The sequence below is a fragment of the Pelophylax lessonae genome (genome assembly GCF_965119305.1).
Source record: "Pelophylax lessonae genome assembly, chromosome: 1".
In the NCBI taxonomy this organism is placed as follows: domain Eukaryota; kingdom Metazoa; phylum Chordata; class Amphibia; order Anura; family Ranidae; genus Pelophylax; species Pelophylax lessonae.
This window is the reverse complement of record NC_138768.1, coordinates 209,963,747-209,989,503: the sequence shown is the minus strand read 5'-3', so window position 1 is coordinate 209,989,503 and position 25,757 is coordinate 209,963,747. Positions and strand designations below refer to the sequence as shown.

The 25,757-nt window shown below is 41.6% G+C and overlaps 1 protein-coding gene across 1 annotated transcript in view; it reads left to right on the top strand.

Moving 5' to 3' along the window:
* Nucleotides 1-298: 298 nt before the first annotated feature.
* LOC309567826 (uncharacterized protein) overlaps nt 299-25,757 on the top strand; it is a 121,530-nt gene continuing 96,071 nt past the window's right edge. The window contains exons 1-4 of the mRNA XM_082273311.1: nt 299-444; nt 20,761-20,832; nt 20,993-21,096; nt 23,451-23,514. Of these exons, the coding sequence (XP_082129437.1) occupies nt 20,766-20,832; nt 20,993-21,096; nt 23,451-23,514 (235 nt within the window). The 5' untranslated portion in view covers nt 299-444; nt 20,761-20,765. The remainder of the gene's footprint in view (nt 445-20,760; nt 20,833-20,992; nt 21,097-23,450; nt 23,515-25,757) is intronic.

Sequence of the window (25,757 nt, the reverse complement as noted above, 5' to 3'; positions counted from 1 at the left end):
TCTCCTATCTCAGAGGGCTGTGAGGAATGAAGAGGGAGGTCTGTGTGACATTGTGGTGTGGTTTGGGGTCAGTCTCTGGTAAGCCCCGCCCCGCCATCATTGCGGAGTTCACCCTCGGCACTATGTATGTAGTATGTATGTACATCTCTCCCTCTCCATCCACGGTGACGTCACGTCATTCCTCCACACCCGCTCAACGAGCACAATCTGGCGCTGGTGTGCCCTCCTTCTGAGGTGTTTCTAGGCAACCGCAGAAAACCCCAGCCTATCAGAGAAAAGTACGGCTTCCAGCATTCTACGGTTTCCACGACAACGGCAGCCGGAATATCCGGCGTTCCGGGGTTGCTAGGAGACGCAGATTTGAGTTTGCAGAGCGGCCTCTGTAGTTATAACTGTAAAGTTTTCCCGTGTGTGTGAGGGGTGTGCAGACCGAGCGACAGGACGGTGAGTGAGAGAGCCATCACTTCATTCCATTATGTCCGGGCTGGGGGAGGTACGAGGAAACCTGCAAGACAATGGAGCTCGTCACTGCTCTGTCCATGCCTTCTACATCATTATAGTATATAGTTCTAGTACATGGCTGGAGGGACTGGGGGCATGGGGTAGGTTGGTGATCTTTGCAGCATGCTGGGAAATGCATTGCAGCAGACCGCCATTGATTTCCTTTACAATGGCAAAACTTATTCTAAAAATCGCAGCACTTGGAGTGAGACCTCCGGATATCATCCTCATAACTTCATAGAGCAAGTAATGATCACCACCATGGAGTCAGGGTTCATTCACACCAACGTTTGTGGGTACATTTCCAAAACATGGTAACCAAAAATAATGTTTCTCTATGAATGCAGATCACACCAGCACGCATGGGCGTGTGCAAGGGGGGGCAAGTGCCCCTTGAAATTTCCTGGTCTGCTCTAGGAGGCAAATCTATGGGGACCAAGCTCTAAAGGGGGATCTATAGGGACCCTGCTCTAAAGGGGGATCTATGGGGGACTCTGGCCTGGCCTGCTCTAAAGGGGGATCTATAGGGACCCTGCTTTAAAGGGGATCTATAGGGACCCTGCTTTAAAGGGGATCTATAGGGACCCTGCTCTAAAGGGGATCTATGGGGGACTCTGGCCTGGCCTGCTCTAAAGGGGGATCTATAGGGACCCTGCTTTAAAGGGGATCTATAGGGACCCTGCTTTAAAGGGGGATCTATAGGGACCCTGCTCTAAAGGGGGATCTATGAGGGACTCTGGCCTGGCCTGCTCTAAAGGGGATCTATAGGGACCCTGCTGTAAAGGGGATCTATGGGGTAGCCTGGCCTGGCCTGCTCTAAAGGGGGATCTTTGGGGGACTCTGGCCTGCTCTAAAGGGGGATCTATAGGGACCTTGCTCTAAAGGGGGATCTATGGGGACCCTGGCCTGCCCTAAAGGGAATCTATGGGGACCCTGGCCTGCTCTAAAGGGGGATTTATGGGGGACCCTGGTCTGCTCTAAAGGGGTATCGATGGTGGCAAAAAGGGGAGGAGCACGGGTGACCCTAAAATGATGCCCCCCCCCCCTGAAAAAACTCTGCAGACGCCTATGCCAGTGCGTTGTATTGCGCTGTATTTGCCCAGCATTTTTTTTAGCACAATGCAATGCATTCAGACGCATGCAGATTGGCAAAAGCATGCATAAACACAATGCACTGCGAGGCAAACAAGAGGAAATGCCCGCAATGCATGTAAAACTATAGCAACGCATTACAAAAATGTAACATGCGTGTGTTGTGGTGTAAAAGTGGTAACGCACCAGATGATAGGACCCTAAAATCACTGAGGTCAGTGTGTGTATAACATAGACCAGCGGTCTCCAAACTGCAGCCCGGGGGCCAGATGTGGCCTTTTCTTGCTTTTATCCGGCCCTTGGGGCACTATTTTATTCACTGACACCAACGATGAGGCACAATTCCCATCAATGACATCTAGGATGGGGCACAGTTCCTCCCAATTACACCACTGATGGGGCACAATTCCTACCAATGACATCAATAATGGGGCAGAGCACTGCGCCCAAAGCTCACCCAGTTGAGTTACATTAATATTCGCCCTGTTTCTTCTCACGGCCAATCAGGAAGCGAGTCCTGAGTCCCGATTGGCCGGGAGTCCTAAGACCCGATTGGCCACAAGTCCTAACCCCTGATTGGCCAGGAGGAGAATCGACTGCCAGGACTCCGGAGGAGACGCAGGGGTGAAGACGCCACCTGCATGGGGTAAGTGCAGGGGGCCTGACAGGCGATCGATCGAGTGATGGGGGGGGGTTATGTGGTTGGCTGGCTAGTGGGGCTGTGGGCTGCCCTGCCCCCCCCCCCCCAAGTAAATTAAGCACCAACCGCCACTGGAACCGAGCCTTAAGGAATATTCCTGGAAGAAGCGCATAGGTGGAGCTTGGACACTGACATCACACACTTGCTCAGCTCATGTGCTGGCTTTTAAGTGTTTTTTAAATAGTTTTCACATTGTTGCAGTAAAGGTTCCAAACAAATCCCCACTGTTGGAGTTTCTCCTCTAACTTCTGGGAATACTCTTGGAAATGCTGTGACCTATTGACAGGGGGGGTCCCAGAAGTATATAATGCCACAGGATTTGGACTGGGGATTACCTGGGCCCCCTCCTATAACATACACTTACTGACCTCCCTCTTACCATCCAGTGAGCAACCACTTATACCCCATCCAAGTAGTCACTACTTGCCCTGGAAACTCACTAGGGGGGTTACTGGTGGTCTCTTTCCAAGGGCTGCAGCTTTAAATATTATTTTAAGGTCTACATTTATTATTTCTGTTGGGATGCTGCTTTATTGGGAATTATATTAGTGCAGACTTCATTGCTTCCTTATGTTTTTTTTGTCCTTTTGACATATAGCAAAGGATAAAGTGGGCCCATCGTGGGCTTCACATGAATAACAGGGCACAAGCCAGCATTACAAAATCACATTATTATCTTGCATGGCAGTTATCTGCATTAAATAAAAAAGTCTGCTCCTTAGCCTCCCCTGCTGACATAAAGCCTAGGTAAAGTTCCAATGGTCTCTGGCTATCAGGATCAATGTGGTTCCTCCAGAGTCCATAATTTTCTTTCAGATAGACCCTAGGATATGAGAGATTCATCAAGACACCACAACCAAGCAGAGGTGGTGAATGTGTGAAATAAACAAGATCAATTAGTTAGAAAATAGTCTTTTGAAATAAAAAAAAAAAAAAAAAATTCAGATAAAACCTCTCTCTCTGTGATGACTGATTGAAACAATATCTCTTTATTCCTTTCTCTGGGCACACACCAAATATATAACAAAAGGCAGAGATTGTCATAGCTGCACAAAGACATCGTGGTCATTCTACAGAAGGGAAGACATATTTAGGTCCCATTCTCTTTCTTAAAGTAAATCTAAATATATATTATATTATTATATTATATTATATTATATTATATTATGTGTGTGTGGGGGGGGGGGGGGGGGCTATACAGTCACTTTAAATTTTTATTTGCTTTTTTTAGGTGTAATGTCTGCTTTAACTACCTTTAGTCTGGGCCAATTCTAACATTTCTCTCTTGTATGTAAAAAATCAGCATTTTATTGCTAGAAAATTACTTAGAACCCCCAAGCAATGTGGGCCATTGATTGTAACCAAGATTTGTTCATTTGCGCACACAAAAAAAAGTATTTGTTTGTAAGAAATTAATTCAAGACCATGTTGCAAAAATGAGTACACCCCAATAATAGTCTTAGGAGCAAAGCTACATTTTGGACCACAAAATCCTAATTAAGAAGAATTCAACTACAGGTGAGTCTAATTATTCATTAAACAGGTGTCCAGCAGACAGTTAATAAAAGGGCGTTACTTAACAAAGACAACCCCTTCCGATTTTATGCTGTCAGCAATTGCGCCACATGCACAGAGATGTCCAGGCCATCCATAGATGTTAACACCTTGACAGGAGCGTCTTCTGATGAGAAGGGTTGAAGAAAATCACCATGCAAGTTCACTGCAGTTAGCTAAAGAAGTACAAAGCCAAACTGGGGGGATTGTTTCCCATGACACAATACGTCATACACTGCAGAGGAATGACATGCATGGGCGCCATCCACCAAAGAAGCATCTCCTAAAGCCAATGCACAAAAAGCCCACCTAGAATTTGCCAGGACCTTTTCTGAAAAAGAAGACGATTACTGGGACTCTGTACTCCGGAGTGATGAGACCAAGATAAATGTTTTTGAAACTGATGGCTTCAAAACTGTATGGTGTCACAGAGCTGAGGAGTTAAAAAAAAATGGATGGTTACTACCGTGAAACATGGTGGTGGCAGTGTCCTTCTGTGGGGCTGCATGAGTGCTGCTGGTGTCTGGGAGCTGCATTTCATTGATGGTATCATGAATTCACAGATGTACTGGTCTATATTGAAAGAGAAGATGCTACCATCATTCCGTGCACTTTTCCAACATGACAATGATCCAAAACACACATCTAAGGCCACTGTTGCATTCCTGAAGAAGAACAGGGTGAAAGTGATTTGGTGGCCAAGTATTTCTCCTGATCTGAACCCAAAGGAACACCTATGGGGAATTCTGAAAAGACAAGTTGAGCATCACTCTCCATCCAGCATTCAGGCTCTAAAAGTGGTCGTTCTTGAAGAAAAGGAGATAGATGTTGCAATATGTTGCCAACTTATTCATTCCATGCCTAGAAGACTTGGTGCTGTCCTTACAAATCATGGAGGTTATACATAATACTAACTGTTGTAGTTTTTGTTGTAGGGTGTATTCATTTTTGCATCAACTAATTTGAGTAAAACTGAAGATTTTGTAATCTAAGTTATATTATCAACCTTACTTTCATGTAATGAGCTAAACAAATGTTCTATAAAATTCAGTTTTGTCCAAATTTTGGAAATTGTTCTTGTGTTCATTGAGATATTGATTAAAACCTTACTTTTCAAAAGGGGTGTACTTTTTTATGCTGAGCACTGTTATATATATATATATATATATATATATATATATATATATATATATATATACACACACTATATTGTCAAAAGTATTGGGACGCCTGTCTTTACATGCACATGAACTTTAATGGCAACCCAGTCTTAGTCCGTAGGGCTCAATATTGAGTTATTTTAAAAGTTAAAACTGTGGTCCCCGCGCTTATGGACTGAGTGTTAAATTATGTGCTAATAGATAAAATTTAAATAAAAGCTGCTGGCTGCAGTGAAAAGTGCTGGTGCTCTTTAAAATGAAGAATGTGATTGCAGCGCTGCTTTAAATAGTGAATATTACTTGATAATGAGTGTTTAAAATGATGATGTAAACAATTAATTTACAAAATATCATAAATTACATCCAATATAAATAAATAGTGCTTATAAACAATAAAAATTATCATCCAATCTCCATAAATAGTGCTTTTACTAAGTAGTGATAATATAAATTATTGCTTCAAATAAAGTGTCCATTAATCATCCTATCGGGATATTAAATTCTTCCAAACCATTCAAAAAGTGCTTGACTGCTCAATCTGTGCTTGTATGCGGGGTCTCCCCCTTTGGGTATCTACTTACCATCAAGTAGAATATAACAGGCATGGAAAAAAGGACTTTGCATACAGCTTCTCCGGTTGTTAGAAAGGCGTGTTGCTGGAAAACATAGATTCATCCCCGGTGTCCTCAGAAAAGAAAACTATACATAGTGAAGATCGTTTTCACATTTCATTTATTGGGGTAACACAGCGGGGTTTATACTCACAAAACATGATTAAAAAGCATGCAAGATTCTATAGAACGGCTCGGCGGTGCGCTGCTCTCGCAACATACAGTCCCCCCGGCCTGGTATCACATTGGTGTAAAGGCCGGTGTCCCAATACTTTTGACAATATAGTGTGTGTGTGTGTGTGTGTGTGTGTGCATATATATATATATATATATATATATATATATATATATATATATATATATAATGTTTGGGGTTCTAGCTAATTTCCTAGCAAAAAAAGCTGATTTTTACATATATGAGAGAAATGTCAGAATTGGCTCGGACTGGGAGAATTTAAAGCAGACCTTACACCAAAGCAAATAACATTTTTAAGTGATTGCAAAGCTAATTTTTTTTTATTAAATTAATGAAAATAACAAACATATTATACTTACCTGCTCTGTGCAATGGTATTGTACAGAGAGGAACCGAAACTCCCCTTCTGGGGTTCTAAGCAGGTGCTGTTGACTCCTTCTTTTTTTCGAGTGCCAAGCCACTTGCTATGGGACACTTGTGCAGGCCCACGTCCTCCTCACAGCATCTGATTAACCACAGCGAGAGCCAATGGCCCCCAATTAGTGTTTCATGGTAATTTAGGAACATTTCACAAGAAAGTTTATGATACCTAATATAACCCGAACGTTCATATTTCAAGTGAAGCAAGCTGGGGGACAGAGGGATGTTGTAGGCACTTGACCAGTTTTGCTGATCCCCCCACTGCACCAGTTGCCAGTTAGGGCTGATTGATGCCCGATTAAGCGGCCTAATCCTCTGGAGCGATCATCAGACTAGTTACCTCTTCGGATCCCTCCAATTCTCTTAGTTGTTCAACAGTACCCAGTCCAGATAGAAGGGGACCCTTTGAATCTCCAAATGGTGTTGTTTTTCTTCGATAGACTCTTCATATAGTCTAGGCTGTAAATGTTGTTCTTTTGGTGCTTTCCTCCTTGTGTACCTAGCTTTAAATGTATCCAAAACAAAGAAAAAGTTTTAGGTATGGAAACACTAAGACCGCATTCACATTGATCCGACTTGTCAGGCGACTTGTCAGCGTGACAAGTCGCGGTCTGTCACGCTCCCATTGTGTAGTACAGGAGCCGTTCTAATAGGAGCCACACAAGTCGCTCCGACTTAGAAAAAGGGTCCTGTACTACTTTGGGGCGACCTGGAGGCGACTTGCATAGACATTCATTATATGAAGTCTGTGCAAGTCGCGCCGCAGTCGCGCTGCACGCGACTTCACAGGTCGCCCCCTAAGTCGGAGCGACCTAGTGTGAACCGACACTAAAAGCTTACTGTGCAAAGTTAGTCTCTGGCTTCAAAAGCACTCACAATCAAATGTACTTCATCAATAATATTAGGCCAGATTTAGAAGCCTACACAGGAGGACATCATGCAAACTGAATGCAGAGAGCGTGCTTAGTGGTAACAGAACCAAGGTCCATTGCACTAAAAAGCAAGAGTATACACCATACAATTCTGCTCCACAATTTTGTTATTTTAAACACCCGCTGTGTCTAATCTAAAGGCTGTCCAACATGTATTCATACCCACTGTGGTAGACACTGATTGCCAGCCAGCCAGCTACAGATATCACACATACATGGCAATTAATATTAGCCTGATTAGACACACAGGACCTGCCAGCAGTGCTAAGTGATTAATTAGTGTGGGTATTTAAAATCTTTGATTGAAAACAAATTACTTCTACAAAATTGAAATGTCATATTCTATAAAAGTGTGAAAGGAGTTTGTTGTTTAATTAGATGGGCGACTTATTATAGTGAAAATCCAGATAAAGTGTCATAAAGGTTTATTTATTTTTTTCACTTATTTAGGAATCACTACAACAGAGAATTACAATGTACATGCAAAATGACATATATTTATTCTGTACTAATCTAGACCAGTGTTTTTCAACCTGTTTTCAGTCAAGGCAACATTTAAATTATAGAAAATCTCAGGACACCCTTTAAAATGATGAACTGTCTCGAAGGTCCCCCATTCTAAAATGTAAAAAGCTATTCTAAAACTTTTACACAAAGCAGAAACATCCACACGTAGGACACCCAATGTTAGAGGTGATTTATTCTTCAAAAATAAATACATTTATGCATATTAATACTGACTAGTATTTCAATGTTTTTCTTCTCCCTCAATTTCTCTCCATCAGTCAGCTAATGGGCACCCAATGCTGAGAAAGGAGAGCAGAGGGCGGTCTAACAAGGATGCTGTGGAGGCAACAGATATCCTCCTTATTAAGTGATGATGTTCTTGGTTGTTATGATGCCAGTGCCTTGAAAGTCATAATGGTGCACAATGAAAACCCGTGGCTTTGTTGGCTTTGTGTAACTAAAAGGCAAGCTTGATTCACCTGCTGGCTTGTATACAATTTGTGATTCATTTTTAGGCATTTTTCCAAGGCACCCCAGAAGAAACCCCAAGGCACCCTGGTTGAAAAAGGCTGATCTAGACTATAATTATTGCTTACTGTATATAAGCTACTGAATGTGATTTGTTACTCATTTAAACACAGTACTTTGAAAAACCAATTTGTTTGAGAATGCAAACTATTATTTATCTAAAATTCAAATGAGGGACTATATAGTGTTGAACAAAATATTAGTGCTATTACGGGTTCAAATTGCAGTGGTAGGGTACTGTACAGTGTAAGCCTTGGAATAATGCAGAAATTGGCTGACTTAATGTAGATGTAAAGCTAAAGCTCGTTTGACTGTACATCTCCTATAGATCACAGGAGTGCAGTTGGTTCTGCACTCTTGTGACCCGTTTTCAGCAGAGAGCAGGCTGAAGTTTGCTCTCTGGGGAGATCACAGAAGTCAGTCCAGGCACCGCGTCATCTCGACAATGGAAGACAGGATCCGCCAAGTGCATGGACCGACACACGCTGAGAGAGTGAGCCGGCCGCTCCCTGCCCCTCCACAGCCCAGCGCTCCAGTGAGCGAGGAGGGGGCAGAGCAGAGAGCTGCTGACTGACATAACGGACACGGAGCTGTCAGAACTGAGCGATCAGCGGTCTTCGATCGCTCAGTTTTCAGTGTAGAGGCGCCAGGGGACAGATGCAGCATCAGTACATCTAATAAAAATAAAAAAAACATACATCTCTTCTAAGTTATTAAAGATGCAAGCTTTCATGAACATTTAGATCCCTTCTTTAGATCTTTATACATATATATTAAAGGGAAAATGGGGTAGTATGCCATTAGATAGATGAAGATATGCACAGATACAACACTACAGTATTTCAAAAATATGGGGGCATCCGTGCCAAGTCAGAGCTCCCTGTGTCCATTTAGACACAGAGCCGCGACCCGACCCCGCCCCTCTCTCTCCTGATTGGCTGAATGATTTTGATTGACAGCAGCGGGAGCCAATCCTGCCGTGCTGCTGTCTGAGCCAATGAGGAGGGGAGTCTCAGGCAGGTTAGACACTCCTGCAACATTGCTGGATAAAGACGGGCCCAGGTAAGTATTAGGGGGGCTGAAGGGGGTTGCTGCACACAGAAGGTTTTTTTTGTCCTAATGAATAGAATGCATTAAGATAAAAAAAAACTTCCTTTACAATCCTTTTAAGCTTTTTGCTAGATGGTATGTGACCCCGATGAGGGCCCAGAGCTTCAGGGCGGACGTACAGTATCTCATAAAACTGAGTACACCCCTCAATTTTTGTAAATATTTTATTATATCTTTTTATTTGACAACACTGAAGAAATTACACTTTGCTACAATGTAAAGTCGTGAGTGTACAGCTTCACCTGCTCCCCATTCACACCTGAGACCTTGTAACACTAACAAGTCACATGACATTGGGGAGGAAAAATAGCTAATTGGGCTCAATTTTGACATTTTCACTTAGGCGTGTACTCACGTTTGTTGTCAGCGGTTTAGACATTAAGGCTCGGTTCACACTAGGTCGCTCTGACTTAGAGGGCGACCTGTGAAGTCGCGTGCAGCGCGACTTCGGCGCGACTTGCACGGACTTCATAAAATTAATGTCTATGCAAGTCGCCTCCAGGTCGCCCTGAAGTACTAGAGGACATTTTTCTAAGTCAGAGCGACTTGTGTCGCTCCTATTAGAACAGCTCCTGTACTACACAATGGGAGCGTGACGGACCGCGACTTGTCAGACTGACAAGTCGCGGTCTAAGTCGGACTAGTGTGAATGCGGTCTAATGGCTGTGTGTTGAGTTATTTTGAGGGGACAGCAAATTTACACTGTTATACAAGCAGTTCACTCACTACTTTACATTGTAGCAAAGTGTCATTTCTTCAGTGTTGTAACATGAAAAGATATAATAAAATATTTACAGAAATGTGAGGGGTGTACTCACTTTTGTGAGATACTGTACATGTGATTGAAGAGACAATATATACAGGAGAAAATTTAATAGAGAGATACAAGGTCATCTGGAGGAAATGGTTAGAGTTTAAGAAATCTGGGAGGTACTATATATGGAAATGTTAGGGATAGGAGAATGAGAACGGACAGCGGCACCAACATTACAAATACGTAGAGGACTGACTACATGGGGAAGGTCAAGGTAGGAAAATGTGGGACCCTAGAGAGGACAGAGGGGAGGGTAGGGGTTTTGTGTTTTGTTTGTTTGGGGAAAGGAGGGAAGGAAGAAGAGATAGATGGGAAGATTATAGTTTAGGGGATATTAAGTCATTTTAATGAATGTATTATGTTGAATAAAGTTTTGATGTTTGATAATTACTAAGAAAACAAATAAAAAAGAAAGAATATAGGAAATAAATAAATAAAGTCTGAAAAAGGGGTCTAGGTCAGGGTAAAAGTTACTTTGCTGTACCTATTATTGTAACAATGTGTTCCAAGTGCTAAGAGTTTTTCTATGTAGAAAGGATATCTTTAGATTTTTGTACAGATATCCTTTAGTCTGTACAATAGAGATAGAAGTTTTAGATCACTCTGGGTTTGGCACCACAAACAAAAAACTTGTAAAAAAGGAAAGCTGCTAGCTGTGAGACAGGTGCCAATCAAATGTGAGAATACTATACTTGGAAAAGTGCAGTCCGGATAATAGTACACCCTGAAACTGCCCTTTTAGAGTCCAGTAGCACAGCTGAGATTCTTTTGGGCATAAAACTCTTATTTTTCCCTGAGGTGAGCTTGCCATGTGCAAATCTGACACATCAAACAGCTGGTATCTTCTATGTGCCCTGAAAATGAAAAGAGAAGCAGAGATTTCCTAGAATGGGATCTGTTTAGATCCTTCAGCCGACTGCTTAGTTGGAACTTTGCTCTGAATCCAATGCCTGCTTTTTTCCTTCTCTTCCTTGTCCTAGAAGAACGCAATTTCAGATGGACATACTCCATTACCTATTCTTAGGCTCAGTTCCTACAGTGCCCTTATTCCCTTCCCATTTCTTCAGGGGTGCCTTGGCAAAATGCCTAAAAATTGCCCCATATTGCCCAAAACACGCTAGGAAGTGAACCAAGCCTGCCTTTTTGTTCCAAAAACCACAGGTTTTTATTGTGTGGCATTACAACCTTGGGGACTGTGAGGGCCAGCCACTGGCATCCTAACAACCAATGAGGTAATTGGTTGATGAAGAGGACGTCAGGCACATGCATCCTTGTTTGCCCCTCTTTGCGCCTCTCCATCAGCACTGGGGCTTTAGTCAGTACCAGTGTGCAAAGATGTATTCGATTTGTAAGAATAAATTACCTCAAATGTTGGGTGTCCTACATGTGTGGATGTCGCTGTGTTATGTAAATCTATTTGTTTGGTTCTTTACATTTTAGAATGGAGTGCCTTAAGACTGTGGGGCATTTTAACCGGTTGTCGACCGCCGCACGACTATATACTGCGGCGGTCAGCCCCGGCCAGGCAGAGTGACGTAGGGGTACGTTACTCGCCTGTCACTGAATTGTGAGCCAATTGCGGGCGGGCGCGCGCCCGCCCCGGCTCATTCACTGACAAGTCAGTGCGGGTCACTCACGATCGCTCCGGTGAAGGGAGAAAGGCGGACGGCTTATGTAAACAAGCCGCCTGCCATTCTCCCTGGTGTAAAAATGAAGATCAGACGGTTCTACTATGTAGGACCGTTGATCTCTGTTTTTACACCAATAGCCATGTCCCTTTACAGTTAGAAACACGCCCCTAGGACACACTTAACCCCTCCCTCTCCAATACAGTTAGCCCCTTCCCTGCCAGTGTCATTTTTGCAGTAACAGTGCACATGTATAGCACTGATTACTGCAGTAATGTCACTGGTAACCCCAAAATTGTCAAAAATGTCAGTCAAGGGTCCGATCTGTCCGCCGCAATGTCGCAGTACCGCAAAAAAAATCGCAGATCGCCGCAATTACGCGTTAAAAAAAACCACCAAAAATGACAAAAATCTTTCCCTTTGTTAGTAAACACGATAAATTTTGCGCAAACCAATCAAAATACGCTTTTTGCGATTTTTTTTTTTTTTTTTTTTACCAAACATATGTAGCATAAAACAAATTGGCTGAAAATGTTAAAAAATTTTGATTTTTACATTTTTTTGGGGGGAATTTCATATAAAAAAATGTGAAAAATATTGTTATTTTTGCAAAATTGACGCTCTTTTTTTGTTTATAGGTCATGATCAAAAAATCGCACAGGTGATCAAATACCACCAAAAGAAAGCTCTGTTTGTGGGAAAAAAGGACGTCAAATTTGTTTAGGTACAGCGTCGCACGACCGCGCAATTGTCCGTTAAAGTCACGCAGTAAAAAATCGCAAAAAAACCCCTGGTCTTTTAGCAGCCAAATCCTCCGGGGCTTAAAGCGGAGTTCCAGCCATTTCACTCATCTGTCCAAGGGTCCAGCGATGCGGCAGCCCGAAGCCTCGATCCTCTCCCTCGGCCCCGGCATCACTGCTGTGGGCAACCGGCTGTGACAGTTTGCGGCTTCACAGCCGGGTACCCACTGCGCATGCGCGAGTCGCGCTGCGTGCCGGGATTGGCCGGCAATCTTCTGGGACCTCTGACATGTCCCAGAAGATTGCAGGGAGGGAGGGGGAGAGGAAAACTTCCGCTCAGGGCGCCGCGGCGCTCCGAGCGGAAGTGGGAGCGGGTACCTGTCAAAACTAGGTACCCGCTCCCCCCCCCAAAAAAATGACATGCCAAATGTGGCATGTCAGGGGGGTAGGACCACCTAAAGCGGAAGTTCCACTTTTGGGTGGAACTCCGCTTTAAGTGGTTAAAGGGTGCCTTGCCTTGAGAGACATTGTTCTAAAATATTACAGATTCTTTATTTCATGCAAAAGGAGCCTGGAGTGCTTCTCTTCCAAGAAACCTGTTTGAAAATAATTTACTGTTATCATATCTGCAGCCTTGAATCTCAAACCAAATGAGATTTCTATCACATTACAAAAATCCTTACCGACCTTCGTCCTGAACGTTTACTGCCCGCACCATAGCTGATAGACGGCCACAGCATGGGCCTCCAGTTCTTGGAGGACATCCAATCGTGCGCGCGCTATGATCGCTTTGTGCTTTAGACACAGCTGATTAACAGACTGAGTTAAAGGGCCAATCACAGCAGCCCTTTGCCATGTGATTAGCTGTGTCCAATCACAGCTGTCATAATGTTAACAGCAGTTTTCCGGTTATCTGCTCTATTTTCTTCACGCAGAGACAGCATGTGAGGAAAGGAGAACTGATCTGTCAGGGCACAGTGAGTACATATTTCACACTGATAATCATCACTAATTTCTTATGGTACATATTTGACCCTTGATCTCACTAAGAAAAATAAACACAATTGCCATAAAAAATAAACACCTTTCCATCCTTTCCCCTAGAATGAAAATTATACATTTTCCTCCATTACATCTACTAGACATTAGATACTTCATTACTAGGCACAGTAAATTAGCTTGTAAACCAACTGTTGACATAAGATCTTTCATCAAGCCTGATCACACCCTTGTTTTCCTAATGATGATAACTTCCCAACAAGCTGTTTCTAAAACAGTTTGTGATTTCATAACAGATCTCTCCTCTTTTATAGTACTACAAAAAGAGGCTTTCAAAGCTTTCCTACAGCTCACCTTGATTCAACTTAAAAAAATAATATTCCAATGTTATTATCAAAATTCTTAACCAACCTCTGGCTTTTGAAATTGCAGATACATGTCACTTGTCCCTGGAGGCTACAGTACAATTGCGTAGCATAAGAACCAAAATCTTTAAAATCGTATTACTTATTATGATAATTGTTAACAAAGCCTCTCCTTCTAAGGCCCCTTTCACACATGCTGTCCATTTGTCTGTTTTTCATCCATCCGTTGATGGATGAAAAACGGACATCAATTCATTCCTAAGGAAAAACAGATGCAAATGGATGATGATTTATTTACATCCATTTTGATCCGCTTCCGTCGACATCCATTTTTTTGAACAGATGAAAGCCCGATTTTCCATTCGTTAAAAAAACAGATCGGATGAAAATCAGATGACAACTGATGAAAACAGATGACAACGGATGAAAAACTGATGACAAAGGATGAAAAACTGATGTTGACTAAAAAAAAACGATGACAAAAAACGTGGCTGAACTGATGAAATGAACCGTATGTGTGAAAGGGGCCTAATAGTCAGCAAGAGATCTATGGATCAGCATATACTACATTATAAGACTACATTAATAACATTTCTCTGTAAGCTGTATTTGAAAAGGAGGAACTTGGACAAAAAAATCAAATGACCTCTTTGGGTAAAAACTGAGTTGATTCTGAGGTTTTATAAAACTTTCAAATGAATAAAAATTATAGTAACTAACTATGTTGCTTTGAAAAAAGGCCTGGATTCTTTCCTAAATGTACATGATATGGAAACCTACAATTATAAGTAAAGGTGATCCAGAGAATATCCTATTGCCTCTCCAGGGATCAGGAAGGAATATTTTTTCCTGCTGACCGCTGAATGTAAAGAAAACATCCCCCCCCCCCCATGCAAACCAGGCCCTTATCCAAGCATGCAGTCCGGCAGTCCTCCCCTCCTCAAACATACCAGGCCAAATTCCCTCATCTTCGGGGGGGGGGGGGGGAGGGCTGTGGGGACAAGGGCCTCTTCCCCCACAACCCTGGCAGGTGTGTGTGGGGGTCATTCACCTAAAAAAGTGTCAAAATGAAATAAATGAAAAAAAAAAAAAGAAACACAGTTTTTGACAATTCCTTTTATTAAAAAAATAAAAATTAAATGTCCTCTGAAGTAGATCCAGTAGTTGTCAATTGTGACGCCTGCCGCACCACAGGATAAAAAAAAAAAAAAGAGGTACAAAAACCTCTGGCCCTGACAATGGCTCCTGCTGACTGCCTGCTCCAGCGTCTGACAGTTCTTTAATAGTTAAGAGGAGGAGTCTCCTGATGATGTCACCTATGGCCCTGCCCCTTGTGACTTCATCAGCCAGGAACATGCTGCGGCAGTGACATCAAAGCGGTGGGGCAATCGGTGATGTAATCGGGTGGCTTCTTCCTTCGTTGGAGCCGGAGGTTTTTTTTTCTTCTTTTTTCAGGTCCGGCGGTGTGGCCGGCATCGTGATTGATGTTGGATATACTTTGGGAGACTTTTTTTTTTTTTTAACCACTTAGGGACCCAGCCTTTTTCTGACATCTGTTTAAAAGTAAAAATCTGTATTTTTTGCTAGAAAATTACTTAGAACACCCAAACATTATGTATATATATATATATATATATATATATATATATTTTTTTTTTTTTTTTAATAACAGAGACCCTAGAGAATAAAATAGCGGTCGTTGCAATTTTTTATGTCACATGGTATTTTCGCAATGTTTCTCAAACGCATTTTGTGGGGAAAAAAAACACTTTTTTTAAATTTTATTTAAAAAAAAAACATAATACATAACCCAATTTTTTTTTGTAAAATGTAAAAGATGATGTCAGGCTGAGTAAATAGATACCAAACATCTCATGCTTTAAAATTGCACACACCCACGCAGCGGTGACAAACAATGTAAATTTTAATATCCATAGGTGACGCTTTAAAAGCCTTTACAGGTTACCACTTTATAGCTACAGAGGAGGTCTAGTGCTAGAATTAGGCCCTTTCACACTTGTGGGACTTGTCCTGCAATTCAGGACTGCAAAGTCGCATGACAAGGCATACTCCATAAATTCTAATAAATACCGTTCATATATGTGCGACTTCAAGTTGCAACGACTTCAAAGTAGTCCCTGCACTACTTTGGGCCAATTTTTATTGCATTTTGAGGTCCATAGACCTAGGCATTGCTTCAAGTCCAGTCAAAATCACAGAAAAATCGTGCTTAAACCGCAGTAAAACCGTGCGACTTTTAGGTCGCATAAGTGTTAACGGGGCCTGACGTTTGCGGCCATACCTCATATGTGTGGGACAATCACATGTGTGGGACTGATGCACGTGTTTGCCTTTAGGTGCTAGCACAGGGGGATGGGGGCACTTTAAAGTTTTTTTGTTTTTTTTTAATTAGTAATATATATTTTTTTTATCACTTTTATGTAAACATCCTTGTGACAGCAATAGGGACATAACAGGCATTTTTTATTGGAGGAATCTGGGGTCAATAAGGCCCCAAGTCCCTCCTTTGCACCTGAAAGCATTCAAAACGCCAAGATCAGCCTTTTTGAATGCTTTCAATTTTCCAAAAATGCTGCCGATGACACTTATGTAAACCGGAAGTGATGTCATGTCATCATTTCCTGGTTACCATAGCAGAGACCCGTTTAAAGCCAATATCGGCTTTTTATGATTCTCTGGCCAGCCGGCAGATGTTCCAGCTGGTAGCTCGGGTCTCCCAGTGGGAGAGCCAATAGAGACCTGTGGAAGGCGGCGGGGACGTCCTCTCCTACTGCTTGTAATAGCAACCGAGTGGCTAGTTACAAGAGAGCCGACTGCCGGCTCTAAAAAATGGTACTGGGGTGATGCCTGCAGCTACCCGCATCACCCCGGAACAATCACTTGAAGTCAAATGACGTACCAGATACCTGATTTGGCAGCAAGTGGTTAATAAAGGAATTGTCAAAAACTGTGTGCGTGCTTTTATTCTTTTTGACAATTTTTTGCTGAATGAGTATGGATACATTAATGTACCCCTACTCATTCACATGGGGAGGCAGGATCTGGGGGCCCCCTTGTTAAAGGGCGCTTCCAGATTCTGATAAGCCCCCGCCCACAGACCCCCACAGCCACCGGCCAGGGTTGTGAGGAATATGTCCCTAGAGCCCCCCCTCCCCAAAAACACTCCCCCATGTTAAGAGCATGTGGTCTGGTATGGTTCAGAAGGGGTGCTCACTCGATCCCCTCCCTTTCCTGAGCTGCTGGGCTGCATGCTTGGATAAGGGTGTTGTATGGATTGTTTTTGGGGGGGGGAGGGGGGCCCTCGCATTTCTTTTTTTTTTTTACATTTTGTGCGTGGGGTTCCCCTTAAAATACATACAGGGAGGACCCCACGCTGTTTTTTTTTTTTCCCATAATTTTTAATTGTCAGCATTTTTCTTTACATTCAGCTGTCAGCGGTTGCTAAGCCATCTGTTGTCAGGGACGCGGCGTCCGGCTTATCGGGCCGCTCCTTAGCAACCAGCTATGGGGGAGACCCCCATGCTGTTTCTGACAAATACCACATGTGATACTGCCAGCAAAGCCCTGGTGATAAATATTGCATGTTTTTTTACTCTCTGTACTGTTTGTAAATTGGACTTAAGAGCTTACCATATGGTTTTTATGCTATATTTACCGCCACATTTTTTATCAATGTTAAAAACCGCACAATCGTTACTTTTTCAATCATTATTTTCAAACTTCAAGAAAGAGTTCAAAAGTTTAAAATTCAAAAAGAGTAGTTGTTCTCCTTACCACTGGGATGCTCATCATTCCAGGGCCAGAATTTAAAACGGTCATTGAAGTGGACCTTTTTATGATAAAGAAACAATTGATGAGGGGGTATAAATCCAGGCAGGAGAACTTTAGACTTGAGCTACATAGATTTACAGAGTCTCCTTTCTTGAGCTGACACAAGAGGAGTCTAACACTGCCCTCCCTCCTCAGCCATGACATCACCCCTTTTTTCTCTGAAACCTTTTATCTTCTCCCGTACCTCTTGTGTCAATTATTGCACTTTCTGGATGCCTCTTCTATCTTTTCAAGCAATTTTTCTGTTTCATTCATCTACGTTCTGCAAAATACATTAAGCTACCACTGAGACAGGCTTTAAAGGCATGATTTGGCTCTCTTCAAGTATTCTTTCAGGAAGATCTACTTGACAATCTTTTCTACGACTTCACACAGCAACATTGTAACCAACATCTACAATCTACTATAAACAAAAGTCTTTTTACTATCCCCAGATATGTGGGATCAAATTTCCAGTTGCTGACTCAGTGATGTCATTAGTACAGTCATTTCCAAAAAATTAGCCTATTCTTTCACTTAGACTGAAGACAAGATGTCTTCAGAGCCGAGCTAATATGTTTCGTCTCTTTTGGTCATGTCCCTTGCTGAGCCATTGTTGGTTTGAGATACACATGTACTCCATTGTTGGTTTGAGATACACATGTACTCCATTGTTGGTTTGAGATACACATGTACTCCATTGTTGGTTTGAGATACACATGTACCCCAATGTTGGTTTGAGATACACACGTACTCCATTGTTGGTTTGAGATACACATGTACTCCATCATTGGTTTGAGATACACATGTACTCCATCATTGGTTTGAGATACACATGTACTCCATCATTGGTTTGAGATACACATGTACTCCATTGTTGGTTTGAGATACACATGTACTCCATTGTTGGTTTGAGATACACATGTATTCCATTGTTGGTTTGAGATACACACGTACTCCATTGTTGGTTAAGGCCCGTACACACGTACCGATCGTCGTCATACAAACGTTCGTCTTTTCTCCCCGGGCTGTCAGTGTCTGTTGAAAAGTGCAAAGACAGCACAAGAATTTTGTCCGCCGACTTCAGCTGACTGCAGAAGTGATGTCATGTAATGGTTAACTTTCCCTGTGTTTTTTCTTTTCTGAGCATGCCCAGTCTTGCAAATCTGCGGTCTGTCGGCTGATTTCTGTACTGACAGGCGAACAATCGTCCGTTCTGGTGTCGGCATACAAAAATTTTTATGTTTGCAAGAAAGACTCTTGTCCGCAGAATGTGCGCAGACAGCTGTCGGAGGCACCATACTAACAAGCGTACAATCGGCAGATCTTTCGTCCGCCGACGTTTGTATGACGACGATCGGTACGTGTGTACGGGCCTTTAGAGATACACATGTACTCCATCATTGGTTTGAAATACACATGTACTCCATCATTGGTTTGAGATACACATGTACTCTATTGTTGGTTTGAGATACACATGTACTCCATCATTGGTTTGAAATACACATGTACTCCATCATTGGTTTGAGATACACACGTACTCCATTGTTGGTTTGAGATACACATGTACTCCATCATTGGTTTGAGATACACATGTACTCCATTGTTGGTTTGAGATACACATGTACTCCGTCATTGGTTTGAGATACACATGTACTCCATTGTTGGTTTGAGATACACATGTACTCCATTGTTGGTTTGAGATACACATGTACTCCATCATTGGTTTGAAATACACATGTACTCCATCATTGGTTTGAGATACACATGTACTCCATTGTTGGTTTGAGATACACATGTACTCCATCGTTGGTTTGAGATACACATGTACTCCAACGTTGGTTTGAGATACACATGTACTCCATTGTTGGTTTGAGATACACATGTACTCCATTGTTGGTTTGGGATACACATGTACTCCATTGTTGGTTTGAGATACACATGTACTCCATCGTTGGTTTGAGATACACATGTACTCCATCGTTGGTTTGAGATACACATGTACTCCATTGTTGGTTTGAGATACACATGTACTCCATTGTTGGTTTGAGATACACATGTACTCCATTGTTGGTTTGAGATACACATGTACTCCATCTTTGGTTTGAGATACACATGTACTCCATCGTTGGTTTGAGATACACATGTACTCCATTGTTGGTTTGAGATACACATGTACTCCATTGTTGGTTTGAGATACACATGTACTCCATCTTTGGTTTGAGATACACATGTACTCCATCGTTGGTTTGAGATACACATGTACTCCATTGTTGGTTTGAGATACACATGTACTCATCGCCGTGCCTTAGCCCACTATCTCCAGCCTCCAGGGAACACGGAAGTATGTCTTCTAGGTTACCTCATAATTTGAGCTTACTAATACTACTGCTGCAAAAACTCTTTAACATGATATGCTTCATTGCTCGAAAAACAACTCTGCCACCAGAGAGAGACTCCAAGGCCCCCTAGTAACGACTGTTTTATTCTTCCTTCTTTCTTAACTGTTATTTTAGATTGTTTATTGTGTGTTATTGGAAATGCGAAGTGAAAAAGAAACATCTTTCGAAATTTGCATTTAGCTGAGGAAGACAGAAATAATGCACACTTGCACCGTCAATATCCCTTTCAGCACTCCTCAATAAAGACCAATGGCCAGCTATTTCTTGGTTTCCATCTTGGCCTATGTGGGCTGTAATGGCTTTAGTTCTACTATCAACTCTCAGTATGTGTAGAATTTCTTCAAACAGCTCTTCCTAATTTAATATAATTTGCCTTCAAGTTTGAACACTATTCTCTCCATCTAAATGGTTGCAAAAACTTTACTATAGTAGCCAACAGTTACAGATATATTTTACTGCCATTCCACAACATCTAACTTTGTATCACTCCTAATAATAGAATTACAATGTGCTAAATATATACTGGATGGTTTTCTGAAGTTTATAAGTTGTTTAATAATAAAGAAGTAAAGGAAAGCATTAGCACAAACCGATTTTAATGTGGCGAAAGAGTGGAAAAACTGCAAAACCTGTTCAATGGACATCTTTTCTTGTTATACTGTTTGTTTAGGCACCATGGCGTGTACAGTTCAGGAAAAGGACTCTGAGTTTGAAGATTCAGCAGAAGAGGATCTTGGAATAAGTAAGATGCTCATTAACATATTTTATAGATTTAGGATTGATTGATTTTGTTTTTCTTTTCTGTTTTTATCCATAACTGCTGCCAGATACTTTCTGTAGAATGGGGGGAGGAGATGGTCTTTGTATTCTTGCGCTGTTTATTGATTGTAGATTAATTACAGATATGTCAGTGCCCCTTCTTACCTCTGAGAAGATGGATGAAAGACACAGAGACCATTGTGATTACCTTCTGGATGCTATAGATGAACAACTCGATCAGCTACAGGTAGGGATATCATAATTAAGTGTGTCTGCATTGCATTAGGTGCGAGAGAAAGAAGTGACCTGAGAGGAAAGACATTTGTAGTTGAATAATGGTTCTGAATCTATTTATTCCTGGTGACTGTTTAATCAGGAGATTGTTTAAAGCAGGCATGCCAAATTAAAATGAAAGGATGGGCTAAACTGATCTGAATTAGTCTTCAAAAGAGTCTTATTATTTCTACTGAGGGCCATACGTACCAAATCCCAGAAAAGATTATAGCATCGTAATAGTTAATATTGTAATATTATTTGCAATATATATTATTTTAACCACTTAAAGACCAGAAGATTGTCCCCCTTAATTACCAGGCCATTTTTGCGATTTGGCACTGCGTTATTTTAACGGACTATCGTGCGATGCTGTATCCCAAAAAAATTGATGTCATTTTTTTCCCACAAATAGAGCTTTCTTTTGGTGGTATTTGATCACCTGCGCAATTTTTATTTTTTGCGCTATAAACAAAAAAAAGCTTCTGAAAAAAATATAAACAATATTTTCACTTTCCGCTATATAACAATACCAAAAAAAAAAAAATGTAAAAATCAAATTTTTTCATCATTTTAGGCCAATTTGTATTCTACTACATATTTTTGGTATAAAAAAAAAAAACCAATAAGCGTATTTTGATTGGATTGCGCAAAAGTTATCACGCCTACAAACTAGGGGAAAGATTTATGTCATTTTTAGTTATTTATTTTTTTTACTACTAATGGCAGCAATCTGCGATTTTTAGCGGGACTGCGACATTGTGGTGGACAGATCGGACACCTTATTGACATTTTTGACACTTTTGGGGGGACCAGTGACATTACTACAGTAATCAGTGCTAAAAAATATGCACTGTTACTGTAATAATGACAGCGGCAGGGAAGGGGTTAACCCAGGGGCGATCAAAGGGTTAAATGTGAACATAAGGGGTGTTTTCTAACTGTGAGGGGTTATGGGCTTATTGGATCAACACAGAGACCTGTGTTCCTAAATAAGAGGAACACAGGAGCCCTGTAATGATAACTGACAGAACAACAGTCTGCCGTGTTTACAACGGCAGACTGCCATTCTGTCTTCTCGGGGAGCGATCACGGGCCGCTGGCCCCGCAAAGCAGCTTCCCCTATTGCGAATCGCTCCCGAAGAGCAACGTATGGGTACAGTGATTCACGCAGCCAAGCCAGATCTGCAGCGGGCGTTCGGCAAGTGGTTAAGAAAAGTACCATAAGACATAAATCCTTTAACCAGGCAAGGACAACAAAAAAGGAGCAAAGAAGCAGCAAAGAGCACAAAAAAAACAAGTTTTGACATTCCTGGTTTAAGGTGTTGTAAGTAAGAATTAGTTGGCAGAGATACTCTGTTTTGTATTTTTACCTTGATATAGTCATGCATAGTTACAGGGGTTGAGAACAACTTGTGTTGGCCCCATTCCCTAAGGGAAAATGTCAAAATATATTTGCCCAATCTGTCTGACTTTAGTTTGTCTTGTCTTCTCCTCCTATATCAGTTCACATTAAAGGAGAAGTCAAGGTATAGATATTTTTGCATAGTTGAATTGGTCCGGATTGGAAATGTACTACAGTGATCTCCACAAGTCATTCTCTGATTGGAAAAGGTGGAGAGGTGATGCAGTGTTGTCACACTCTCCACCTCATCCAATCAAAGAATGCCTTGTATTCATTAAGAAAATGCAAAGCATTCTCTGATTTGAGCCCACACCAAGTGGACAACCTGCTCTGTTCACAATGCAGCAGGACAGCCAAAAGCTAGTGGAGATCATTGTAGTAGCAGGGTCTACTACAGTGATTTTCAGCTTCTAAAGGGATCCCATAGGTATGGTATATGCATTGGGCCTAACTAATTAACTATGTCATTACGTAAAAACATCCATACCCTGAAATCTTTTTTAACAAGAAATAGTCTGTGTTTGACTGATTGTCAGGAAACATTTAAAGAGAGAATATGGTTGCTACCATTTCTGACCTCCTTCTGAAAATGCTAGTTGTCTGGCTGTTTCTGGTCACAATACTTTTGGTCCACCATCCAAGAGCAATCTTGCAGAAAAGTTACACATCAGATCTGTGTACTTGCTCCCCAAAAAATGTTTTTTATTTTCACATGCTTTCCTCTGGAGTGCTGCTGCTGGAGCATACATAGCTGTCTATCAAGGATCTGCAAGAGGACATTCGGTCTAAAATCTTCTTTAATTTTATCCTGTTTTGCTTGTAAAATGTAATGTGTTCTGACATTTTCTGCATGATTCCATGAATTGTAAAATAGTTATACTTCCCTGAGGAGAAATCCCTTTATCTCTCTATTTATTTTTCAGTCATGCTCCAGTTTCAAGGCTTCTCTTCGAAACACTGATGAGACCAAAGGCACAAGTGCAGCAGGTGAGATCCTTAAAAGCAGTATTAAACCCAAAACCAAAAATGTAATATATTGCAAATTACCAATTATTAGATGTGTTGGCTACATTTGTTTTCTTTTTTTTATTCATTTTTTTCCACCTGGTGTTCTGGACAGTAAGTCTAGCATTTTTCAACTTCTTTTAACAGACCAAACTGACCAGCAAAAGTGAAAGTTAGTGGGGTGAGATAGACCATTTAACACTGATATATATATACAGTGTTGGGGAAGTTACTCAAAAAATGTAACTAGTTACTTCTGTAAATTGTAATGAGATTACTTTACTAGTTACTGCATTTGAAAAGTAACTTCACTACTTATTACTTTACTTTCCTCTTTCTTAATTGACCGTGTAGAAGAAGATACATGACACTCTTTCTGCATAGGGTTTATTGTATAAACACAGGCTTTGGGAAACATGAGAACAAAACCTGAAAAAACAGAATAAAACATAAAGTGCAACAAAAAGTCATAAACTTCATCCCAATCTATTCTTCTAAATAACGATTGTATCGCACGGCTTGGGTAACGCAGGAAAGCGCGTTCCTATAGCCTAGTAAAGTAGTGTAGTTACCTCCTATAGCCTAGTAAAGTAGTGTAGTTACCAATATTAGTATTGTAACTAGTTACTTTACTTAGTTACCAAAAAAAGTAATGTAGTTACTGTAATCAGTTACTTTGTAACTCGTTACCCCCAACACTGTATATATATATATATATAAAATCTTTATCCAAAGATGAAAAAAACGTTGCTGTAAGCAGGCCCGGACTGGGACAAAAAACAGACCAGAGCATTCCACTGTCAACCCCTACTGGTAGACCCCCTACCTTCCACCCATACCCCCACCCCAACTACCGCCCACTTCCACCACTGACAGACTCCCTCCCCTAAATACTGCCCCTGCTTACAGACCTTTACTACCCAAATACCAACACCCGCCCAATCTTCATGCCACTGTGAAATCCTGTATCCCCCATGTATCCCTAATGTTAGTAATGATGACTCGTGACTGTGTCTCTGCTTGGCTGTCAAGTTGCCTGAGCTTGTGTCATGCCTGTGTCCCCGTTAACCATTCGGCATGTAAGGAATTAACTGAGTTCAGTTACCTCTTTGGGTGCAGCTCGGCGCTTGTTTGTTTTGCCTGAATCCGGGGCATGTGCAGTTGCTGCAGAGGATACAGATCCTCGCGCTACACCAGGAGAGGAAACACAGGCATTGCTGCACAGCAGCCCGCGTCTGCCCCATCAGGACTACGGCCATCGCCCACCTCCCGCTGCGCAGCCTGGTCACCAACAGGTTGCTCCTGCCAGGACATGTGACCCTGGCCTACCGGGCATGTGCCCTATGGCCAGTCCGGGCCTGGCTGTAAGGGTCCACCTGTGCTCAGTTTGGCAGGGGATCCATGAACAGATCCCCTGCTGAACCAAAGCTGAAATGGCCAGATGTCAGTTATGCAACATCTGTATACGTTCGCTTTGTGTCCGCATTTTGACAGCGGACTGTGGCGGACTCATGATGGCGGTATGGGCACCCAAATGTAAATGAAAATGAAGATGGAAATGATGTCTGTTTACATCAGGCTCTGCTGGCAATGCTGTGGATCTTTAGCTGTAGCTATGTTACTACATAGCTATGTCTTTAAAGATTTTAAAGCTAAACTCTGGACACAAAAATGTTCCTTAAAATATATTCCTTGATAGCCGCACAAAATATATATACAGTGAATCTGGAAAGTATTCACATCGTTTGACTTTTTCCACAATTTATTATGTTAGTCTTATTCCAAATTCAATTAAATTCATTATTTTCCTCAAAATTCTACAAACAATACCCTGTAGTGACAACATAAAAGAAGTTTGTTTGAAATCTTTGCAAATTTATTAAAAATAAAAAACAAACAAAAAAATCCCATGTACATAAGTATTCACAGGCTTTGCCATGACACTCAAATTTGAGCTCAGGTGCATCCTGTTTCCACTGATCATCCTTGAGATGTTTATTCAACTTGATTGGAGTCCACCTGTGGTAAATTCAGTTGATTAAATATATGATTTGGAAAGGCACACACCTGTCTATAAAAGTTCCCACAGGTAACAGTGCATATCAGAGCACATACCAAGCCATGAAGTCCAAGGAATTGTCTATAGACATCTGAGACAGGATTGTATGGAGGCACTGATCTGGGGAAGGGTACAGAAACATTTCTGAAACATTGAAGGTCACAAT